The following is a 17,198-nucleotide window of genomic DNA, read 5'->3' on the forward strand; positions in this document are numbered from 1 at the left end:
ATGTAAAAATGGAGTCACAGTAGCAATCCAAGCTAAAGCAAAATGCCCAAATTAGCGACAGTTTTAGACAGCATGCCAACAGCTAGTTACTTGATAACTTTCTAATTCTTTGTAAAAGCATCTGTGTGCTGGTTTGTTTCCCTAGCTGGACCAATGTCTACCACTCATTTTCAGTTGCTACGATTTCTTTTTTTTTTTTTTTTTTTACATTTCTGTATGAATACTCACAAAAGCTTGTGTCAATCTATATATTTGTTTTGCCCTGAATTTATAATACTCCTCCAGCATCTATTTGAAGGTGTTCCGCCTCACAAAGCCTCCTGGATCATTGGAGTGGTGCTTTCGTTTTGTTCACACTTGGGGAATTCTGAATTCTTGTCCACTGAAATGCTTCGAAAAAGATTACGCACAGCGAGTGGGTGAGCTGGAAATGAAACGAGTGGGCAATACCTCGCTTTAAAAAGCACTCCTACCTGAGGACACGGTGACTCTGCTCTTCTCACAGCCGTCCACATGTGAGGCAATGCATGCACACACAGGGAGATTTACACAGGCGGTCAAATGAGTCAGCTTCAGGAAAGAAAAGTTGAATGCACTTAAACAGTTGAAAATGCTGGATAACATTGTGAGGCAAAATAGTGATCTCTCCAGACTGGATGTGTCTGCTGTGTTTGAGTGTTTGGAAGCATTTAAATATCTACATGCTGCTTTCAATCCATACAGTCATAAGCTATCTCCAAGCATGAATGCTTTAGGCATTGAAAAAGCTTTGATTTACATTTAAAAATACATAATTAATGAAGTATTGAAACCAACTTTTCTTTCATTGCTACATAACGTAAAGACATCTGTCAGCAAGTCTTATTTTCCTTAAGATACTTCTTTACCATCATATCCACAACCTGAATTTATAACACCTCATAATCTACTTATGAAAAGTCTCTTTCCTCTGCAGTCCTGAATGTTGCCATGACAACACATGCAGGCAAGAGGAGGAGTGGAACTTGATAACCTCGTTATGGGACCCCCACCTCCCCCCCAATCCTTTCCTCAAGAGCAGTAACACTTGCAGGACATGAAACTTGCATTCTACCTCTTGCAAGCAATGAAAGTGCAAGTAGCTCAAGAACATGTGTTTATATCTTGCTCTTATGTGAGCTTAGTGAACAATTTCACTGTAAAATGAAAGGACTTATAGCTCAAAAATAGCTCAGAAAAATAGCATACAGACATAAAGAGACATGACATCCGTTCAGTTTTAAAAAATATGCACATGTATAGGATTCATGGATATTACCAGTATACATACCAATATAGACTATTTGTGTAGAATGTATTGATGTATTTTCCAATGTATTTTTTCTGAGCTTTTACTGAGCCCTTCATAGCTATGTCCATCAAGCATGGAGTGCACCATGTTGCACCATTCATTTTCTATAGTAGCCCAGAAAGGACAAATTTGTGTAAGTGGCAGATACTGCAGGTTCTCCTACACGATTAGAAAGGGAGTGGCTATTGATTGTGGTTGCAATATCCAAACTAGCCACTAGATGGCAATAAACTGTACACATTGGCCCTTTAACCGTGACACCTGTATACACAGAAAGCATTTTTGTATTCTTTTTTGTCAAAATACAATCTAGTTTTATTGAACTTCTATGGCTTAATGAAACACAGCGCTGAACATACACACAGAAATCCAAAGGGGAGATTTAAAACAAGCACGCTGAGAGAGAACAGGGGTCTCAAATTAGCTAGAACAGTAATTCTACAGGAATGCAAACATCTCCAACGTGGCATGAAAATAAATGAATGAAACATACAAAAACAACATAACATTAAATATACGGTACATTTATAACCATTTGGAAAAGTTAGCATGACTGATTGTCAAGCTTCGTTTTAATCATTTATGAACACAGACCAAAGATAAACATTCTTAAATCACATGCTCCAACTTGTAAGACCATGAATTAGTGTTTAGATTGCTTAGTTAAACTAAAGCTCGTTTTAATTTGAGGTCAGCTTATCTTTCTAAAGGAGGAAGGAGAAGGATCGACCTGTTTTTAAATCCATCTGCAAGTATAAGAATACACTTAATACGCTCATTAAACTGATACACTGTGTTACCATGTACACCATACACGGTGGCAGGTGTATCAGATCTCTCCTGCTATTGCTCTTTAAATTGAGTCATGCTCTATTTTAGAAGCATAAGCCAATGCATTCGCTACTTATATTCCGTTGAGGAAACAGGGAAGGGACAAAGAGGGTGGCGACAGTGCCAAGGACATAGGCGACGTTCTTTAACAGCAGTTTAGATGCCGCGGTTGGAACAGAAGGATTGCATAGTTCAGCAGCATCATCTTGTAAATGTTTTCCTATAGAGACTGTGATATTCCTTTTTTGAACGCAACCCTGAAACCTTTTCCCCGTAGTGTGTCACCCCTGTCGCTCGATCAAGGAGCCAGATGAGAGGTCTATTTTTACAAACGTGGGGGTGAGAAAGTGAGACTGAAGGGGGGACGGGGTTGAATAAGACAGAAGCCAGCACTGAATATGTGTTGTTCTGATGTAAATGAACCAGAAGGTGGCGTTGTATGAAACACTTAAATATCTGTACCTGTGCTTTTATTTTTTGGTTTTAATGGAGCCTAAAAGAAAACATCAAGTTGACTGGAAACCTTCCAGGATGTATATTCTGAAAGGAAAAACAACAACATTGAATTTAAATTCAATATTTCGTATCTTTTCGTCTGCTTTCATGTATAAAGTGTCACAGTTTGTTTTTCTCTACGCTATCCCCTACGTTGTATGGAACTGTTTCTAAGTTTTGCAATCAAACTACCTCTCGAAACACGAACGTTGGGTCAAGCGCTGGCCCACGGCAGAAGGAAAGACACGATAACAATAATGAGGGAGAGGGAAAGGGGCAGCAAGAGGAGGACGATGAGCGGAAGAGAGAGGGATGCCGGCCACAGAGACGTCAGCTTGGATCCTCGGGGCAGTTCGTTAGGACTCTTCTGGCTCTCCACGTTCGGTTGGCAGATGACCAGTGGCCTGACCTGCGATATGCTCTCCTGAGAGACAGACAACAGAGAACAAATGTAAATGTAAAATTTGTTCTCAGAGGAAATACAAGCTCTAGACGTGGAGCAGTTCCGGATGCCGCTTCACTGCTTGCTCATCTTTTAAAATAACTAGAAATAAAGAAGCATGAAGATACTTTTGACAGCGTATTTTCTGACTTGGGATACTACACTAGAGTATTATGGCAAAAGCATGCAGCTGAAGAATTGCACCAGGCAGACGAAGCCAGGCAGAGGCTGCAGCTGCATTAGGCCATGTGTGGATGTGGCCTCAACATCAATCTAGAAACAATCATTAAACATTAATGAGACAGACAAACAGTCTGGGAACCAACTCCTGCAGGAGCAAGGATGAAGATGGCTGTGATTTTTTATTTTCTTTTACCTCCAGTATGGTCCTGCTGTGTGCTCTGTCAGGACTGAGCCTGAGGTTCCAGCGATGAGTCCTGTGGCTCCGCCCACCGTCGTCTTCGCTCTCTGTAGTGTCCTGCCGCGCCACCCGAGGACGCCGGCGCCTCCGCGAGCTGATTCGCTGGAGAGAACCAGGCTCTTGGAGTCTGGGGCAACAAGCTCACATGGTCAGACAGCTGTGAGAGAGGGCCTACGAGCAAAACAAAGTCTGCCACCATGGTCTGGTCTGTGTGCACATCAAACCTGCAGTCTGTGTCCTCTATATCGGCGTCGGCATCGCTCTCCCCCTGGGGGTCGGATAAGACACCCTCCTCCTGCAACGGAATGACACATATCACGCGTAATACGTAATCAGATACAAAAACGCATTAAGACAAAATGAGACTGCGGTAAAGTATGACACATTTTGTACCAAAATAAACTCCTCCACATTTACAGTAAGGGGGCTTTTATTTAGAGGTTGCTCAATGAAACACCAACGAGCCCCGGTGATTCATCACTGACCATCGCTACTTGTGAACCAAAAACAACACTTGCTGATGGCATTTGTCTGAGTGCGTGAGCTCATGCGTCACATTTCATCGTCACTATTGTTAATTTACATGAATCAGCTGACACCTCTGACCACAGCTTGACTAATGAGCTTAATGCGGTGGTTGCTTCCTGTTTCCATCCCGGTGGTATCTGTCTTCTTCGCAAACAAGTACGGGAAAACTGTTCACTTAAGTGATGCGGAAAGTAATTACATTACATGGTAACGGTCCTAAGCCCCGTTCGCAAGGGATTAGTTTTACCTGGGACGTCCTGTGATTCAGATATTACCCCCCTGCATCCATTCACATGTGATAAACTAAATATGTTCCGCTCTAATTTACTATGCATAGTTTTGTCTGTGCTACTTTACTCAGTCCACTGTGTGCCAGTGACAGCTTTAATTACTTTGAAATTTTTGATGGATTATAAAAAAATATATTTGTGATACTATTTATCTCAGGGAAGAAACTACGATCAACCTGGCAGTATTAAAATCAGCCCTAACTTTATTGATGAACATGTTTGATTTAATGATCCATCTGAACGGGTGAATGGGTCAGCGACATTGCGACTTTGCACTCAAACATCAGTCCAAACTTTGAATTGTAGCACAGCCTTCATAATTCTTAAGTGACAAGATTCTGAAAAAAGTTAGATGCCCTTTAGCCAGTAGTTGTGAACATCTGAACATCCCTTGGGCAGTTGGTAGCTCTTAGCTTCATAGCCATTTTCCCGTACTTGTTTGCGTAGAAGATAGATACCACCGGGATACAAATAGGAAGCAACCATCACATTAAGCTCATTGGTCAAGTTATGGTCAGAGGTGTCAGCTGATTCATGTAAACTAACAATAAACCTAAGGAGTTTATGAATCGATATTTGATCTTTTAATCAAGAAAACCGATTTTGTAAACCCAACTCTCAACGATGGTCATTGCTGGACGCTTGAAATGTAATGTAATGAGATTCTATGAAGCCACCCTCTCCCCTCTCACCATTTAGTTGCCGTGATGAATAAAAAAGAAACTAAGAGGAAGGATTAAAGAAAATGAAGCACGGATTACCACTTATGTGGCTTTTCTCCTCCAGAGAACACTGGAAGCAGAGAGGAGACTGAAAACACTTTACACATACTTTGTGTAATTACTCTGACTGCTAGAAAGGGGGAGACAAGGACTGCACTATAGCTTTAAAGGAAAGAAAATCCTATGGACAAAAGCACCAGAGTCATTTGGCCTAAATGAACCCTAGAGTTAGTCACGCTGGAACCTTGAGACCTTACAAAAGCCAACAAGTCACTAAACTCCCAGAATGAAGTGTTTGCAAACCGATACTGTAGGTTGGACGTTACCTCTGTGCCGTATCCCTCAGAGTACCTGGTTATCATTACTCTGTTTTTTCCACAGTGTTCACACAGCGGTGCGTCCTGAGAACAGAAACCAAGAAGTACGAGGTGAGCGTCGGACTGATTGATTTCACGCCTCGAAACACAACGCACGGTCTGACAACAACCGCGAGCAGCTCCTCGCAACATATGCAGTCAAACGCGGGGGCGGCGACGGAGGACGCAGGCGGGTCAGGGGTGGGGGGGGTGGGGGGGGGTAAAGCCGTGGATTCGGAGCACGATTACAGATGGAGAAACACTCAGGGTGAGCGACGGCCGCGGCGACACTTAAGTGGGAAGCCTGAGCACTCACCGGCGTAGGCGTGTGTGCTTCTGAATAAAGTGTACAGGGACCTGCCTCGCACAGACACACTATATCTACCTCTCCACAACTCGCCCCCATCTGAGAGAGAGAGAGAGACAAAGACACACAGCAGAAACTGTTGACTTCCTGAGGCCTCTTATCCGTTTTATCATCAGCAAGTTGCATATTAACAAAGTTAAAGGGAAAAGGAGCAAAACTTTGACGGACGTAAATGGAAGGTAATCGGCTGCCGTGCATCATTAGAAAAAGTTTTAATGCTAAGCATCTCTCTCGGCTGCTCGGTGACGAGACTTCCGGCTTTTAACCTTTTTCCGCCTACTCGCATTTTAAACTGCCTAAAAGTGGAGGATGGTTTTCTGTAATTAAGTCAAAGAAGCAAACAGCGTCGGAGCCATGATTAAAAGGACACAGCGGCGCTTTAAAGCCACACACGCGTTTATTTTACGCGTCCGCGTCCGTAAGCAAACCCCACCTCACAGTCGTTGTCGGACGTCTCTCCAGAGGTAAAGGGGCCGTGGGAGTCAGATCCCCTCCGCAGCATGACCTCCGACCCGGCTCACGCACTCACGTGCACCTGCTGGGACACACAGGCCGGAAACAGATTTCTGATTGACTGGTTGATTATTCATTCACGTGTAAAAGACGAATCCTAAACACTGTTAAACGTTAATATAAAATTGTCTCAGAATTACAATCAATCACGGGCTCTTGGGAAACAGTAACTGAATAATATTAAACTTTAGGTCCAATAGTGAAGGTTATGGGTTTCAGCATTTGTTTCAAATAACCGAATGAGCTGTTGATTAATTTCAGAGGTTGAATAATATTGTGTTGTTCCAACACCTTTCAGTTATTTTGACCACGCCGCTGTCGTCAGTGCGATAGTAACTCATAGTAACACTCAATCTGCACTTATTGTAAAATGCAATAAGACGTAGTTTCAGTCCTGATGCACACTTGGCCCTGTGCTTTAAATTCACATGTGAGCAAGTGCAATGAAGGGATTTTATAGTATTGTGAAATTCTATTAGTTTAGTTTGTAACTGACTGTTGAATTACGACCATTTCTGATGTTATAATTTCTGTTTATAGTCTACTTACAATTAACTGTGTATGTTCATAGCATTTTAGTCAACCATTGTGTATATCTTTCTCATGCTTTTTATCTACATGTTGTCCATATGCTATATATATATATATATATATATATATATATATATATATATATATATATATACATATAGATAGATAGATAGATAGATAGATAGATAGATAGATAGATAGATAGATAGATAAACAATTTGTACCATACAGGTTATACCACACTATACTGCTTATACTGCACTTCTGGTGGGATATTAAAGAGCATTCCGTTGCTCTGTACCTCTCCGTGAGCAATTTTTAATTTCGTGTAAAAACAGTGTATCTGTGAGGATATCTGCGTGTCTGGCTAAAAACTTGCTCTGAGAAACGACGCTATCTTCAAATACGCAAACAGCGGGGTCGAGTTATGAGGCGTTTGTCATCACAGCGCCTTCACTGTAACATCTGTTCAGCAGCGGCCGCACTCCCGTTACGTAACAGCCTACGACAGTCAATGTTCGAGAGCCGGAGAACTTTTCCCGTGACAAGAAAAGACGCGGCCATTATTGGCAAACTGTTTCATGAACAATGTTTAAAATATTAAATGAATATATTTTTTTTCTTTTGGGGGGAAAGTACCAACCAATTAAAACTACCGAACAAGTCACAGTTGTAGGCGTCAGTTAAAGAGAACGATGTAGTGACCCGGCTTACCTCAAACGCATCCTGTCCGAGAACGTGAAGAAGCCCATAAAAGGTGAATGGAGCCCGTGCGCTTAGAGGATGAGCAGCGGCACGCGGCGATGCTTCTCATCGTGGCGCGGGGAAGCCATGAGCTCGCGCTGCTTGTGGATGTTTGACATTGTAGCGAATCCTCCGCGTGATGTCAGCGCCGCTGGTGACAGGCTGCTACAGCGCGGGAGGCGCGCGCTCGCCGGGATACCGAAGACGTAGCCCCAAAACAACGCGGGAGCGAGCGTGGACTGCAACACTTCCGGTGCCGGCTTTCCAAATGAAAACAGCTGAAGAAGCTGGAACAGTAGTTAAAGGGTTTAACTTATTTATTTTTGAAAACAGTTGTACTCCAATGTACTGCACTCAATCCCATTTTGAGGTTATGCTATTCAGTGTTTGTTTCAAATAACCGAGAGAGCTGCTGTTTCAACGGTCTTTTCATTGTGAAGGCTGTGGTTTGTAGAAAATTGAATTGCATGGTGTTGTTTCTGTACATTTTCCCACCCTATTTACGTAATGGGCTAATCTATATGTCAGAAACACTTTAATTATATCCAGTTTAACAGCACCAAAAACTACATATTCTGATATGAGCATATAATTGCCATCTTGTAAATCTAAATGATAAATAATGCATCAGTTCATCCGCCTCTCTTCTTAACCTGATGCCCTATCACTCTGGAACGGGGTAAATCTGGACTCACCAGACCACATGCTCCATCGCTCCCGAGTCCAATCTTTATGCTCCCTAGAAAATTACTGATTAGTGGTTTTCTTAAGGCTACACAGCTGTTCAGTCCCAATCCCTTGACTTCACTCTGTGTGGAAATGCTCTTACTTTCACTACTAAACATAGCCCTGAGTTCTACTGTTGTTTTTCTTCTGTTTAATTTTTTTTTTTGCCAACCACATTTCCTCCTCAAAGGTGATGGTTCCCCACTATCCTTCCAGTATTTAATAATGCGCTGGACAGTTCTAAACCCAATTTTAGTCATTTTTGCTTCAATCCCCTAAGATGACTAACATCTTTTCCACAACAACGGCATGTATATTCCCATGTGTTTTTTAAGAAATGAGAAGCTACTCCTTGCATCAGTTGGGCTCAAATAACTTTTTGCCAGCTGAAAGATAATCACCCATGCAGTAATTATCCAATAGGAGGCTTGTACGTATATACTTAGTTAAATCCAGTGACTTTTCTTGGGCCAGGCAGAGTATAAATGCGTTATATTCAATCTCAAATTTCCTTTGCAGCAAAGTGCATCATAGGTAATCATATATTGTCCATGTGTTCCTTATGGACGTACACTGATCAGCCTATGCTAAGGTTCTTTTTGCTAACTATAAAAGTTAAATGATGAGTAATCAAGTTCACAAAAGAAGAAAAATGAACATTTGCAATATGCGCAAACAAACAAGCTAATTTAGCTAATGGAACACCTGAACACATCAAGCTTAATATGCCGCTCCTTTCCTTCTACCTCTCGTTAGGTTCACTGTCCTGGATCGCGAACAGAAAGTGGTTTCGTGAACCCACCAATCATCAAGGAGAATGTGTACATACCATGTCTGCCACATTGCATTGTTGCAACGAAATGTGTGGTGCACTGGTATGTAATTGTCTTTCAGGGAAATGAGACGTTCAGTTGCTTAGAGAAAATAATGGCGCATATTCAGAGGTATGTGTTGAGTGGTTTGGATTAAATTCAAGACACTGGCATGGCCTGTTTTGAAGAAACTTACGTAAAGCTCAAAGGTCAGCTCAGTTATGCAATACTCATCTGTGCATGTAGTAGTATATGACTATATGACTGTCTCAGTCCAATATGAGATTTTAAAATCAACATTTTGTCTTAAAAACCTCAAACTGGGAATGATTGCATGTAATTTTTAACCTTATCTTTATCTTGGCAGAGGCAGACTGCAGTCAGTTGTGGGGGAACAGAGAGAACACTTGAAAAGAGATGAACTCTTTTATACACTGTGTACAAACACAGAAACACACACAGGGAAACTTGGAAGTTCCCGGTCAGTTTCATCAAAGGAAATCATTCGGAAATGTCGGCTCCCTTGGGTGATCTGTGTAACTGTAACTGCGCCACATCATCACCAGAAAGTCTCTACAGTTGGGACGGTCGAGATTGCGTCTGATAATTAGTTTTTGGTCAGGTCTGTGTACCTTGGCTTTTATTTGAACACATGAAGTTGTTACTTTTATTGGCAGGCTTTAAAAATTCAAACAACACTTGCCACAGTTGCATTTTTAGAGGTTGAAGACGGCGTTTGAGGCACGGGACGTTAAAAGAAGTGCATTTGCTGCTAAAATGTCGCTTGACAACCTTCTGTTCATAGATAAATACTAAATGATCTCTACAAATAGAGCTCATTTTGGCTTGAAACGTCCCATGAGCCCCGCTGCAGCCAGCAGCAAGCCGAGCCACAGAGCGAGATAAAGTGCAATTAGGAGAGACCTAATGGCCGAGGGAGGGATGCTCATTATGGCTGCATGTCGACCATGCGAATGACCCCTGAGAGCACAACTGCAGACTGTACGTTTAATACGAACCCTTCGGGGTCGAGGAATTTCCTCAGTGTTGTTGATTATGAATTCTTCCTTCAAGTCATGCTGCAGTATTTTTATAACCACTACACCTCCCTCGTGTTATTGTTGTTCCTCTGATTGGATCTCCCTGCAACAAAATGAGCTGTTTAGGGTGAAGCCTCTTCGTAACATTTGGACTGGAACATACATTCGACATGCGCATTTAGTGCCAATTCGAACGCGCCTCAGCTCCGCCTGTGCAGCTGTGATGATTACTGTCGCATCTCATCCACAAAGTTGCACGTAATATGAAGGCAAAGCGAGGGCGAAATCTGGTCGGTCGCAGTATGTGCTCATGGGGGGAGACGGGGAGGCAGAAATGGAGGGAAGGAACAGATCTACAGGGGGAGATAAAGAGGCTTGTGTATACATAAGTAGCAATACAAACAGGAGATGCAGGCTCGATAAGGAAATTAAGGGAAAGGGTGCAACTCAAATAAACCAAAACCGATGCACCCCCCCCCCTCTCTCTCTCTCTCTCTCTCCCTTGCTCCCTAACGACAGCTCTCGCTCAGTGTCACTCACTGAAAGACAGGGAGATGAAAGTGAAGGGAAAGCAGCAGAGGCACGCAGTTCGGGTATCCTGGAAGTGCTTCAGGAAGGCGTTCCTCGGACTTTCTCATCAGAATTGGCATCGGGACTGAACTCAAACCCGTCAGAAACTCCCAAGAATTCCTTCTCCTCTTTGACTGAGGCTGCGAGGTTCTGGCGCACAAGCGGGACAACAGTGGGCTCTTGGATCTGAGGCGGCCCCGTCATTTCGGACCGGAGGGACAATCGCTGCGCCCGAGGCAATTGCAGGTTACGGTGGAGTGAGAACACCCAGAGGTGGTTCAGAAATTGGGACTTGGGTGTGTGAGCTATGTGCTTCTGTGGTGGACAAGTGAGGCAGAGCATCCGCAGACATTCAGATGGATACACAGAGTCTGTGAGGTGGTTGCTGACTGCGCCGTGAGAAGACGAGGCAAGGAAGGAATCGAGTTCTGCTTTTATGACGACAGGAGCTCAAAGATATTCGTATAATGAGACCTAAACGACCCCGAGGTGGTCTAGTATGAGGAAGAAGTGCACTTTTTGGAGTAAAAAAAAAAAAAAAGAAGAACTATGACTTTTAATAATGCAATTTTTTGATTCCATTTTTTGAATCACAGACAGTTTTGAAGGATCAATGAAGGACTCCGACCAAACCAAGGACCTGGGCTGGGACTTTGACCAGTCCTGGACTTCATTCCTAAAACCAGCGGCACGTCTCTGCCTCAACACTTTGGATTTTTCCGACCTCTGGGACGAGGAAGACAGCGCGGAAGACGAGGGAACCGTTGCGTCCAAAGAATCGTGCACATGCCTCCAGGCCCCTCCGGCACCACCACCCCTTCCTCCACCCCCACCTCCTCCTCCTCCTCCTCCTCCTCTTCTGTCCCCAACTTTGCACTCGCCTTGCCCTAAAAGTCGCACCTTGAAGCTGCACTGGAGGGAGCTGCCCAACGTGGCCCCGCTCCCCAGGATGACGCGCTTTGGAACTCAGACTATTTGGGCCGGACTCGAACCCGTACGCTTGGATACAAACAAACTGACGTACTTGTTTGAATCCAAGGGCAGTGTCACCAGTTTTAACGTGGTTTCTGGGCGGCAGGTGAGAGCGGCGAGCTAGGCTGATACCTCAGGAATGTGCTTTAAATCCCTCGGGAACATACTGAGAAAATATGCACCTGTCAAGTCCACGTTGTCGTGCTTTTTCATAATATCCGCCTAAAGGTCGGAGGACCTTTGTGAATACGCAACTGCTGCTAATTCTAAAGCAGCAGGAACTGCAGTTAAATCATTATCATTTGTTGACTATTTTTTTTTTGCTGCCTCCTTCGTGATGATGCATCACTTCCATATTTATAAGCTCTTGTTACTGACTGTTCCAAGTTTAAAGAGTTTCACATGCATAAACACAGCTGCTGAGACACTGCGCTAACCCGCCTCCTAACTTCTTTCCCTCCAACGCAGAAGCAGCCGTCGGTCTCAGTGTTGGGCATGAAGCGGAGCAACATCATAACCATCGCCCTGAGCAGCCTGCCCCCTCCCCGGCTCCTCCCCCCGGCCATCTACAGCATGGACAGCAGCGTGCTGGACAGAGAGGACGTTCAGGTACAGTCAAGTCAGGTCGAGTCCTCCAGAGTTTGACCTTTGTCATTTGAGCAACCTGTGACGTTTGCTTTTGTTGGCTGGGCGGTTTATTCTGTTATAATATGATATATGTGCTGAGGCAGTAAAATGAAACTGGACAATGGTGCAGCATGGAGGAGACACATTAATCTTTCCCTTTAAAATAGCGTCTTCAAGCGCTAATCCCAACAGAAGAGGAGCTTTGCCTGATCAAGGAGGCCAAGTCCCAGAACCCCCACTCCTCTCTGGCCCAGGCTGAGCTGTGCCTGCTCACTTTGGGGGAAATCCCACACCTGAGCACCAGGCTTCAGCTGTGGGCCTTCGCTCTGGACTACGACTCCTTGGAGAGGGTAAGCCAAAACCGAGTGGCGCCTTAGCGCTCCCACCTACACGAGCTGCATCACAGGCGCAAAAAAAACAACAATCGTGACGACTTCTCCTCGCCAAAGATGTCACCAGACTAAAAATAAAACATGGAATCGATGGCTCACCTAGTCTGTGTGAGTCACTTACTATATTAAACGTGTCTAAGAGTGTCCCCTCGTGTTAACAGGAAATTGCTGAGCCTCTCTTCCATCTGAAGTTGGCGATGGAACAACTGACAGCCAGCCAGACCTTTAGGTGTATCCTAGCCACAGTGCTAGCTATCGGAAACTTTCTCAATGGGTGCAAGGTGAGCGCAATGCAATTAAAAAAAAACATAATCTTTCTTTCTTTTTTACCACAAATTCTCACTACGACAATTTAACATCCCAAAGGCCCGTGGTTTTGAGCTGAGCTACCTGAGCAAGCTGTCCCAGGTGAGGGATACGCACACTCGCCAGCCCCTGCTGCACCACGTCTGCGTGCTCCTGCTGCAGCTCTACCCACAATCCTCTGACCTCTACTCTGACATCACCGCTGTCACAAAAGCTGGCAAGGTGTGTAGTTGCATCTGTGTGTGTTCCTTTGTCCTGCATGTGTATGTAACACTACGTCTGAGGGAAGGATTATTATTGTGATAAAACACAAAACTCATTCAAACCCGCTTTGAAGATGAGAAGTAAGGGGGGTCAATCCGGGTTAAAATCAAGTGTAGTTCTACTTACGATGGACAATAAAGCTATCTAAAGTTAAAGGGATGGTTCAGTTTCTTTTAAGTAAGCCCTATATATATATGTATATATATATAATATATATAATATATATATACAGTGGGGGAAATAAGTATTTGATCACCTGCTGAATTTGTAAGTTTGCCCACTTCCATAGAAATGATCAGACTCTGGTTTTTATGGTTGTTTACTGGTTATGGGTATAGACCGAATATCAGTCGAAAATGCATAAAAAACACACAATCTAAAAGTTATAAATTGTTATGTATTTTATTAAGGGAAATAAGTATTTGATCCCCAAGCACAACACAAGTCAGTACTTTGTAGAGAAACCTTTGTTGGCAAGCACAGCGATGAGACGTTTCTTGTAGTTGGTCACCAGGTTTGCACACAGCGCAGGAGGGATTTTGGCCCATTCATCTTTACAGACAGTCTCTAAATCCTTCAAGTTTCTTGGCTGCCTCTTGGAAACTCGGAGCTTCAGCTCCCTCCACAGGTTTTCGATCGGGTTAAGGTCTGGAGACTGACTAGGCCACTCCATGACCTTAATATGCTTCTTCTTGAGCCACTCCTTTGTTGTCCTGGCAGTATGTTTTGGGTCATTGTCATGTTGGAAAAATCACCCACGAGGCATCTTCAGTGTTCTTGCTGAGGAAAGAAGGTTTTTGTCCAAGATGTTACAGTACATGGCTGCATTCATTGGCCCCATAATGCGGGGAAGTTGCCCTGTACCCTTTGCTGAAAAACAGCCCCAAAACATGATGTTTCCACCTCCATGCTTAACCGTGGGTATGGTGTTCTTTGGGTCCTACTCACGTTTTTTCATCCTCCAAACACGGCGGGTCGAGTTAATGCCAAATAGCTCAACTTTGGTTTCGTCAGACCACAGCACTTTCTCCCAAGCCTTCTCTGAGTCATTTAGATGTTCACTGGCAAACTTAAGGCGGGCCTGTACATGTGCCTTCTTGAGCAGGGGGACCTTGCGGGCACTGCAAGAGTTCAATCCATAACGGCGCAGTGTGTTGCCAACTGTTTTCTTGGTGACGGAGGTCCCAACTGCTTCCAGATCATAAACAAGCTCCTGCTGTGTTGTTTTAGGCTGCTCCCTCACCTTTCTCATCATCATCCTCACTCCATGAGGCGAGATTTTGCGGGGAGCTCCAGACCGAGGACAGTTGATGGTCCTTTTATGGGTCTTCCACTTGCGAATAATGGCACCAATAGTTGTCACCTTCTCACCAAGCCTTTTGCTGATGGTTTTGTAACCTATACCAGCCTTGTGCAGGTCTACAATCTTGTCCCTGACATCTTTTGACAGCTCTTTGGTCTTGCCCATGGTGCTGTAGAAGTTGGAATGTAAGAAACTGATTCTTAGAGCAGGTGTGCTTTATATAACATGACGAGTTAAGATCAGGAGTATTGGTAATTAGTTGACTGAGCACAGCTGTGTGCCACATGCGCACCAGCCAATCTGTAGGAGCCTGAATTCTAAGTGAATTGTTGGGGATCAAATACTTATTTCCCTTAATAAAATACATAACAATTTATAACTTTTAGATTGTGTGTTTTTTATGCATTTTCGACTGATATTCTGTCTATACCCATAACCAGTAAACAACCATAAAAACCAGAGTCTGATCATTTCTATGGAAGTGGGCAAACTTACAAATTCAGCAGGGGATCAAATACTTATTTCCCCCACTGTATACCTTTACCATGTTGTCAGGCTTTGCTAAGCTAATTGGAAATTAAATTCTGCTGTAATTCCTTAAACCCACCATCCACCAGACTCCACTGACAAAAACGTAAATTTTACCAGTTAGAACACAGAGTTGCAAGTCCACCTCTGCTGCAACTAATTAGTCTGTTTGCATTATTATGTGATTTTGGTGAGTTTACACAGTAGTTTGGTCACACAACAGTACAAAAGTCACACACCATGAAACATTTTGCTCTAAAAAGGTGTTATCAGTGTTTCAAACAACCTCACTACAAAGAGGCCAAACTATCCTTTAAAACGAGCCACATTCCGCTCTGAAAATACACTAACGTTATCTTTACCTTTCCAGTGTGACTACTCCCAAGTTCACTCCAGCTTTGCTCAGCTAGAGTCACTGTGCAAAGCATCATGGGAGCAGCTGAAGGTACTGGAGAAGTCTGAGGAAAAGAAGAAAGGAGGAAAGGGGGATAAGAGGAAGGGCGGAGGTGATGAGGCCGCGGCCCCGGAGGGTTCGCTCCGTTACAGACTGCCAAAGATTCTGAAGGAGTGCGAGGAGAGACTGAAGGTCCTGAGAGCTGTCCATCGTCGGGTAGTCAACAGGTGCAGCTACTGAACGCCTCAAACTCAAATCTTGTGTGTTATGAAACAAAAGCTTTTCCATTAAACCAGGGAATACAGCTTATTGTTGTGTTTTTTCTCTAGGTTCCACTTGTTCCTGTTATTCCTTGGATACTCCAAAGCCATGGTGAGAGACATCAAAGCAGAGGACTTCTGTAAAACCATCAGTAACTTTTCCCTGGAGTACAGGGCCACGCGGCAGGCCATCCTCCTACAGAGAGAGAGGGAGCGGCAGAAAAGCGGAGCTGAAAGCTCAGGCCCTAACACACCTGTAGGCAGGAGGAAACTTCAGCAAACTCCATCACAGGTTATTATTTATATCAAATGAGTTCATAGAGGAAGAATCGACATATCTTTAAAACACAAATTTTGTTGACCCACCATGAATTCCCCAGGAAAATGATGAGCAGAGCCGGCTAGAGGAAGTGCTGAAAACACCTGAGTCCATCTCGAGATTTGATTTTACTCTGCCCCGAAACCGGAGAAGGATGGCCGACATCCAAGGTACTTTATATTCTTGCACATCTTCTCAAATCCAGCTTGCTTGTCTTTTATGTATATGTTAAATTTAACACTAATGTTTTTACTTTCTCAGGTAAATTTTCACGTACACTGAAGTGGTGACCCTGCTGATACCAATTCAAAACACATTCAGTCACTGGTGATTGTTATTTATGACTAGATGTTTGTTGCACTATGGAGAGGCAATGTCCCGCCCCTTACGTGGACCACTATGGGACATTATGTTGGAAAAAAAATACGTATAGCTCATTAGCAAGAGGTTAATATCATTTTTGTCCTGCCATCACACCATGAAGGATGATTGCAATTTGTCAGCTTGTGAACTCATGTGACTGACTGTCGTTGAAAATTTATTATTTTAGCTTGTTGCTCTCTTTCTGCTTCAGTCGGAAACTGCAGAGATTTGTACGTAACTAGAAAGACTACTCTCGTAAAAGATGTACGTGCATGTGATCCGATAGCTAGATTGACAGTTAGCTAGAAACTCTTTTAACAGCCGCTTCCCATGTTCTGGAAGAGGGTTGTTTATATGAACTGGTAAACACAAACCCGGCAGCAATTGTTCAAAAAAAGGTACTCTTTTATCTTTTTATCTACAAAATATTTTTTTAATGTTCAAAAGTCATATTTGCAATTCATGAACTATTTAAAATGCCACTGAAAATAACATACATACAGTACTTTCTTCAAAATACAGTACCAGGTTGTCTACTTGGGGCAGGATGCCACCTCTCTCTTGTATAGCAATAATAAATGGACAAGTGAAATGAGTTTTCACATGCACATCAAATTTGTATCAGGTTTGAGTTGTAAAAATGAATTAAAATGTTTGTCAATAAAATAATAATTTGTGACGTGTCGTTTGTGTGTTTAAAATTTTAAAAAATGAACACAATAAAATAAAAGCTGCAAAATATAAAATAAATG

The 17,198-nt window shown here is 43.3% G+C and overlaps 2 protein-coding genes across 6 annotated transcripts; one reads left to right on the plus strand and one right to left on the minus strand.

The window, feature by feature from the left end:
* Positions 1–1,620: 1,620 nt before the first annotated feature.
* On the minus strand, positions 1,621–7,780 carry si:ch211-63p21.1. 5 transcript variants are annotated; one of them, XM_047570966.1, is made up of 8 exons: positions 7,541–7,778; positions 6,216–6,320; positions 5,732–5,821; positions 5,386–5,460; positions 3,744–3,814; positions 3,475–3,646; positions 2,849–3,080; positions 1,621–2,701 (listed from the first exon to the last, which is right to left on the minus strand). In XM_047570966.1, exons 2-7 carry the CDS (start codon positions 6,282–6,284, stop codon positions 2,871–2,873), a joined length of 687 nt encoding a protein of 228 aa, XP_047426922.1. In that variant the 5' UTR covers positions 6,285–6,320; positions 7,541–7,778; the 3' UTR covers positions 1,621–2,701; positions 2,849–2,870. The 5 variants fall into 5 exon arrangements, with proteins under 5 accessions (XP_047426922.1, XP_047426916.1, XP_047426906.1 ...); XM_047570960.1 differs by having other exon boundaries at positions 1,621–3,080; positions 6,216–6,317; positions 7,541–7,777; XM_047570950.1 differs by having other exon boundaries at positions 1,621–3,080; positions 7,541–7,776.
* A 2,857-nt stretch (positions 7,781–10,637) lies between these two features.
* si:ch211-63p21.2 (FH1/FH2 domain-containing protein 1) lies at positions 10,638–17,125 on the plus strand. The gene is made up of 9 exons (XM_047602085.1): positions 10,638–11,796; positions 12,159–12,299; positions 12,485–12,667; positions 12,871–12,990; positions 13,076–13,237; positions 15,481–15,731; positions 15,834–16,056; positions 16,145–16,253; positions 16,345–17,125. The coding sequence occupies exons 1-9, from the start codon at positions 11,332–11,334 to the stop codon at positions 16,371–16,373; spliced, it is 1,683 nt and encodes a 560-aa protein (XP_047458041.1). The 5' UTR covers positions 10,638–11,331; the 3' UTR covers positions 16,374–17,125.
* Positions 17,126–17,198: the final 73 nt, after the last annotated feature.

This window comes from Mugil cephalus, chromosome 1 (genome assembly GCF_022458985.1).
Source record: "Mugil cephalus isolate CIBA_MC_2020 chromosome 1, CIBA_Mcephalus_1.1, whole genome shotgun sequence".
NCBI classification, from domain to species: domain Eukaryota; kingdom Metazoa; phylum Chordata; class Actinopteri; order Mugiliformes; family Mugilidae; genus Mugil; species Mugil cephalus.

Excerpts from the sequence above, each read along its gene's own strand:
- si:ch211-63p21.1 (XM_047570966.1), bottom strand. The coding sequence starts at position 6,284 with ATGCTGCGGAGGGGATCTGACTCCCACGGCCCCTTTACCTCTGGAGAG. Across the intron at positions 5,822-6,215 it reads CGTCCGACAACGACTGTGAG|ATGGGGGCGAGTTGTGGAGA; the intron begins GTGGGGTTTGCT and ends TCTCTCTCTCAG. Across the intron at positions 3,647-3,743 it reads ATAGAGGACACAGACTGCAG|ACTCCAAGAGCCTGGTTCTC; the intron begins GTTTGATGTGCA and ends TTGTTGCCCCAG.
- si:ch211-63p21.2 (XM_047602085.1), top strand. The coding sequence starts at position 11,332 with ATGAAGGACTCCGACCAAACCAAGGACCTGGGCTGGGACTTTGACCAG. Across the intron at positions 11,797-12,158 it reads ACGTGGTTTCTGGGCGGCAG|AAGCAGCCGTCGGTCTCAGT; the intron begins GTGAGAGCGGCG and ends CCTCCAACGCAG. Across the intron at positions 15,732-15,833 it reads CATCGTCGGGTAGTCAACAG|GTTCCACTTGTTCCTGTTAT; the intron begins GTGCAGCTACTG and ends TTTTTTCTCTAG.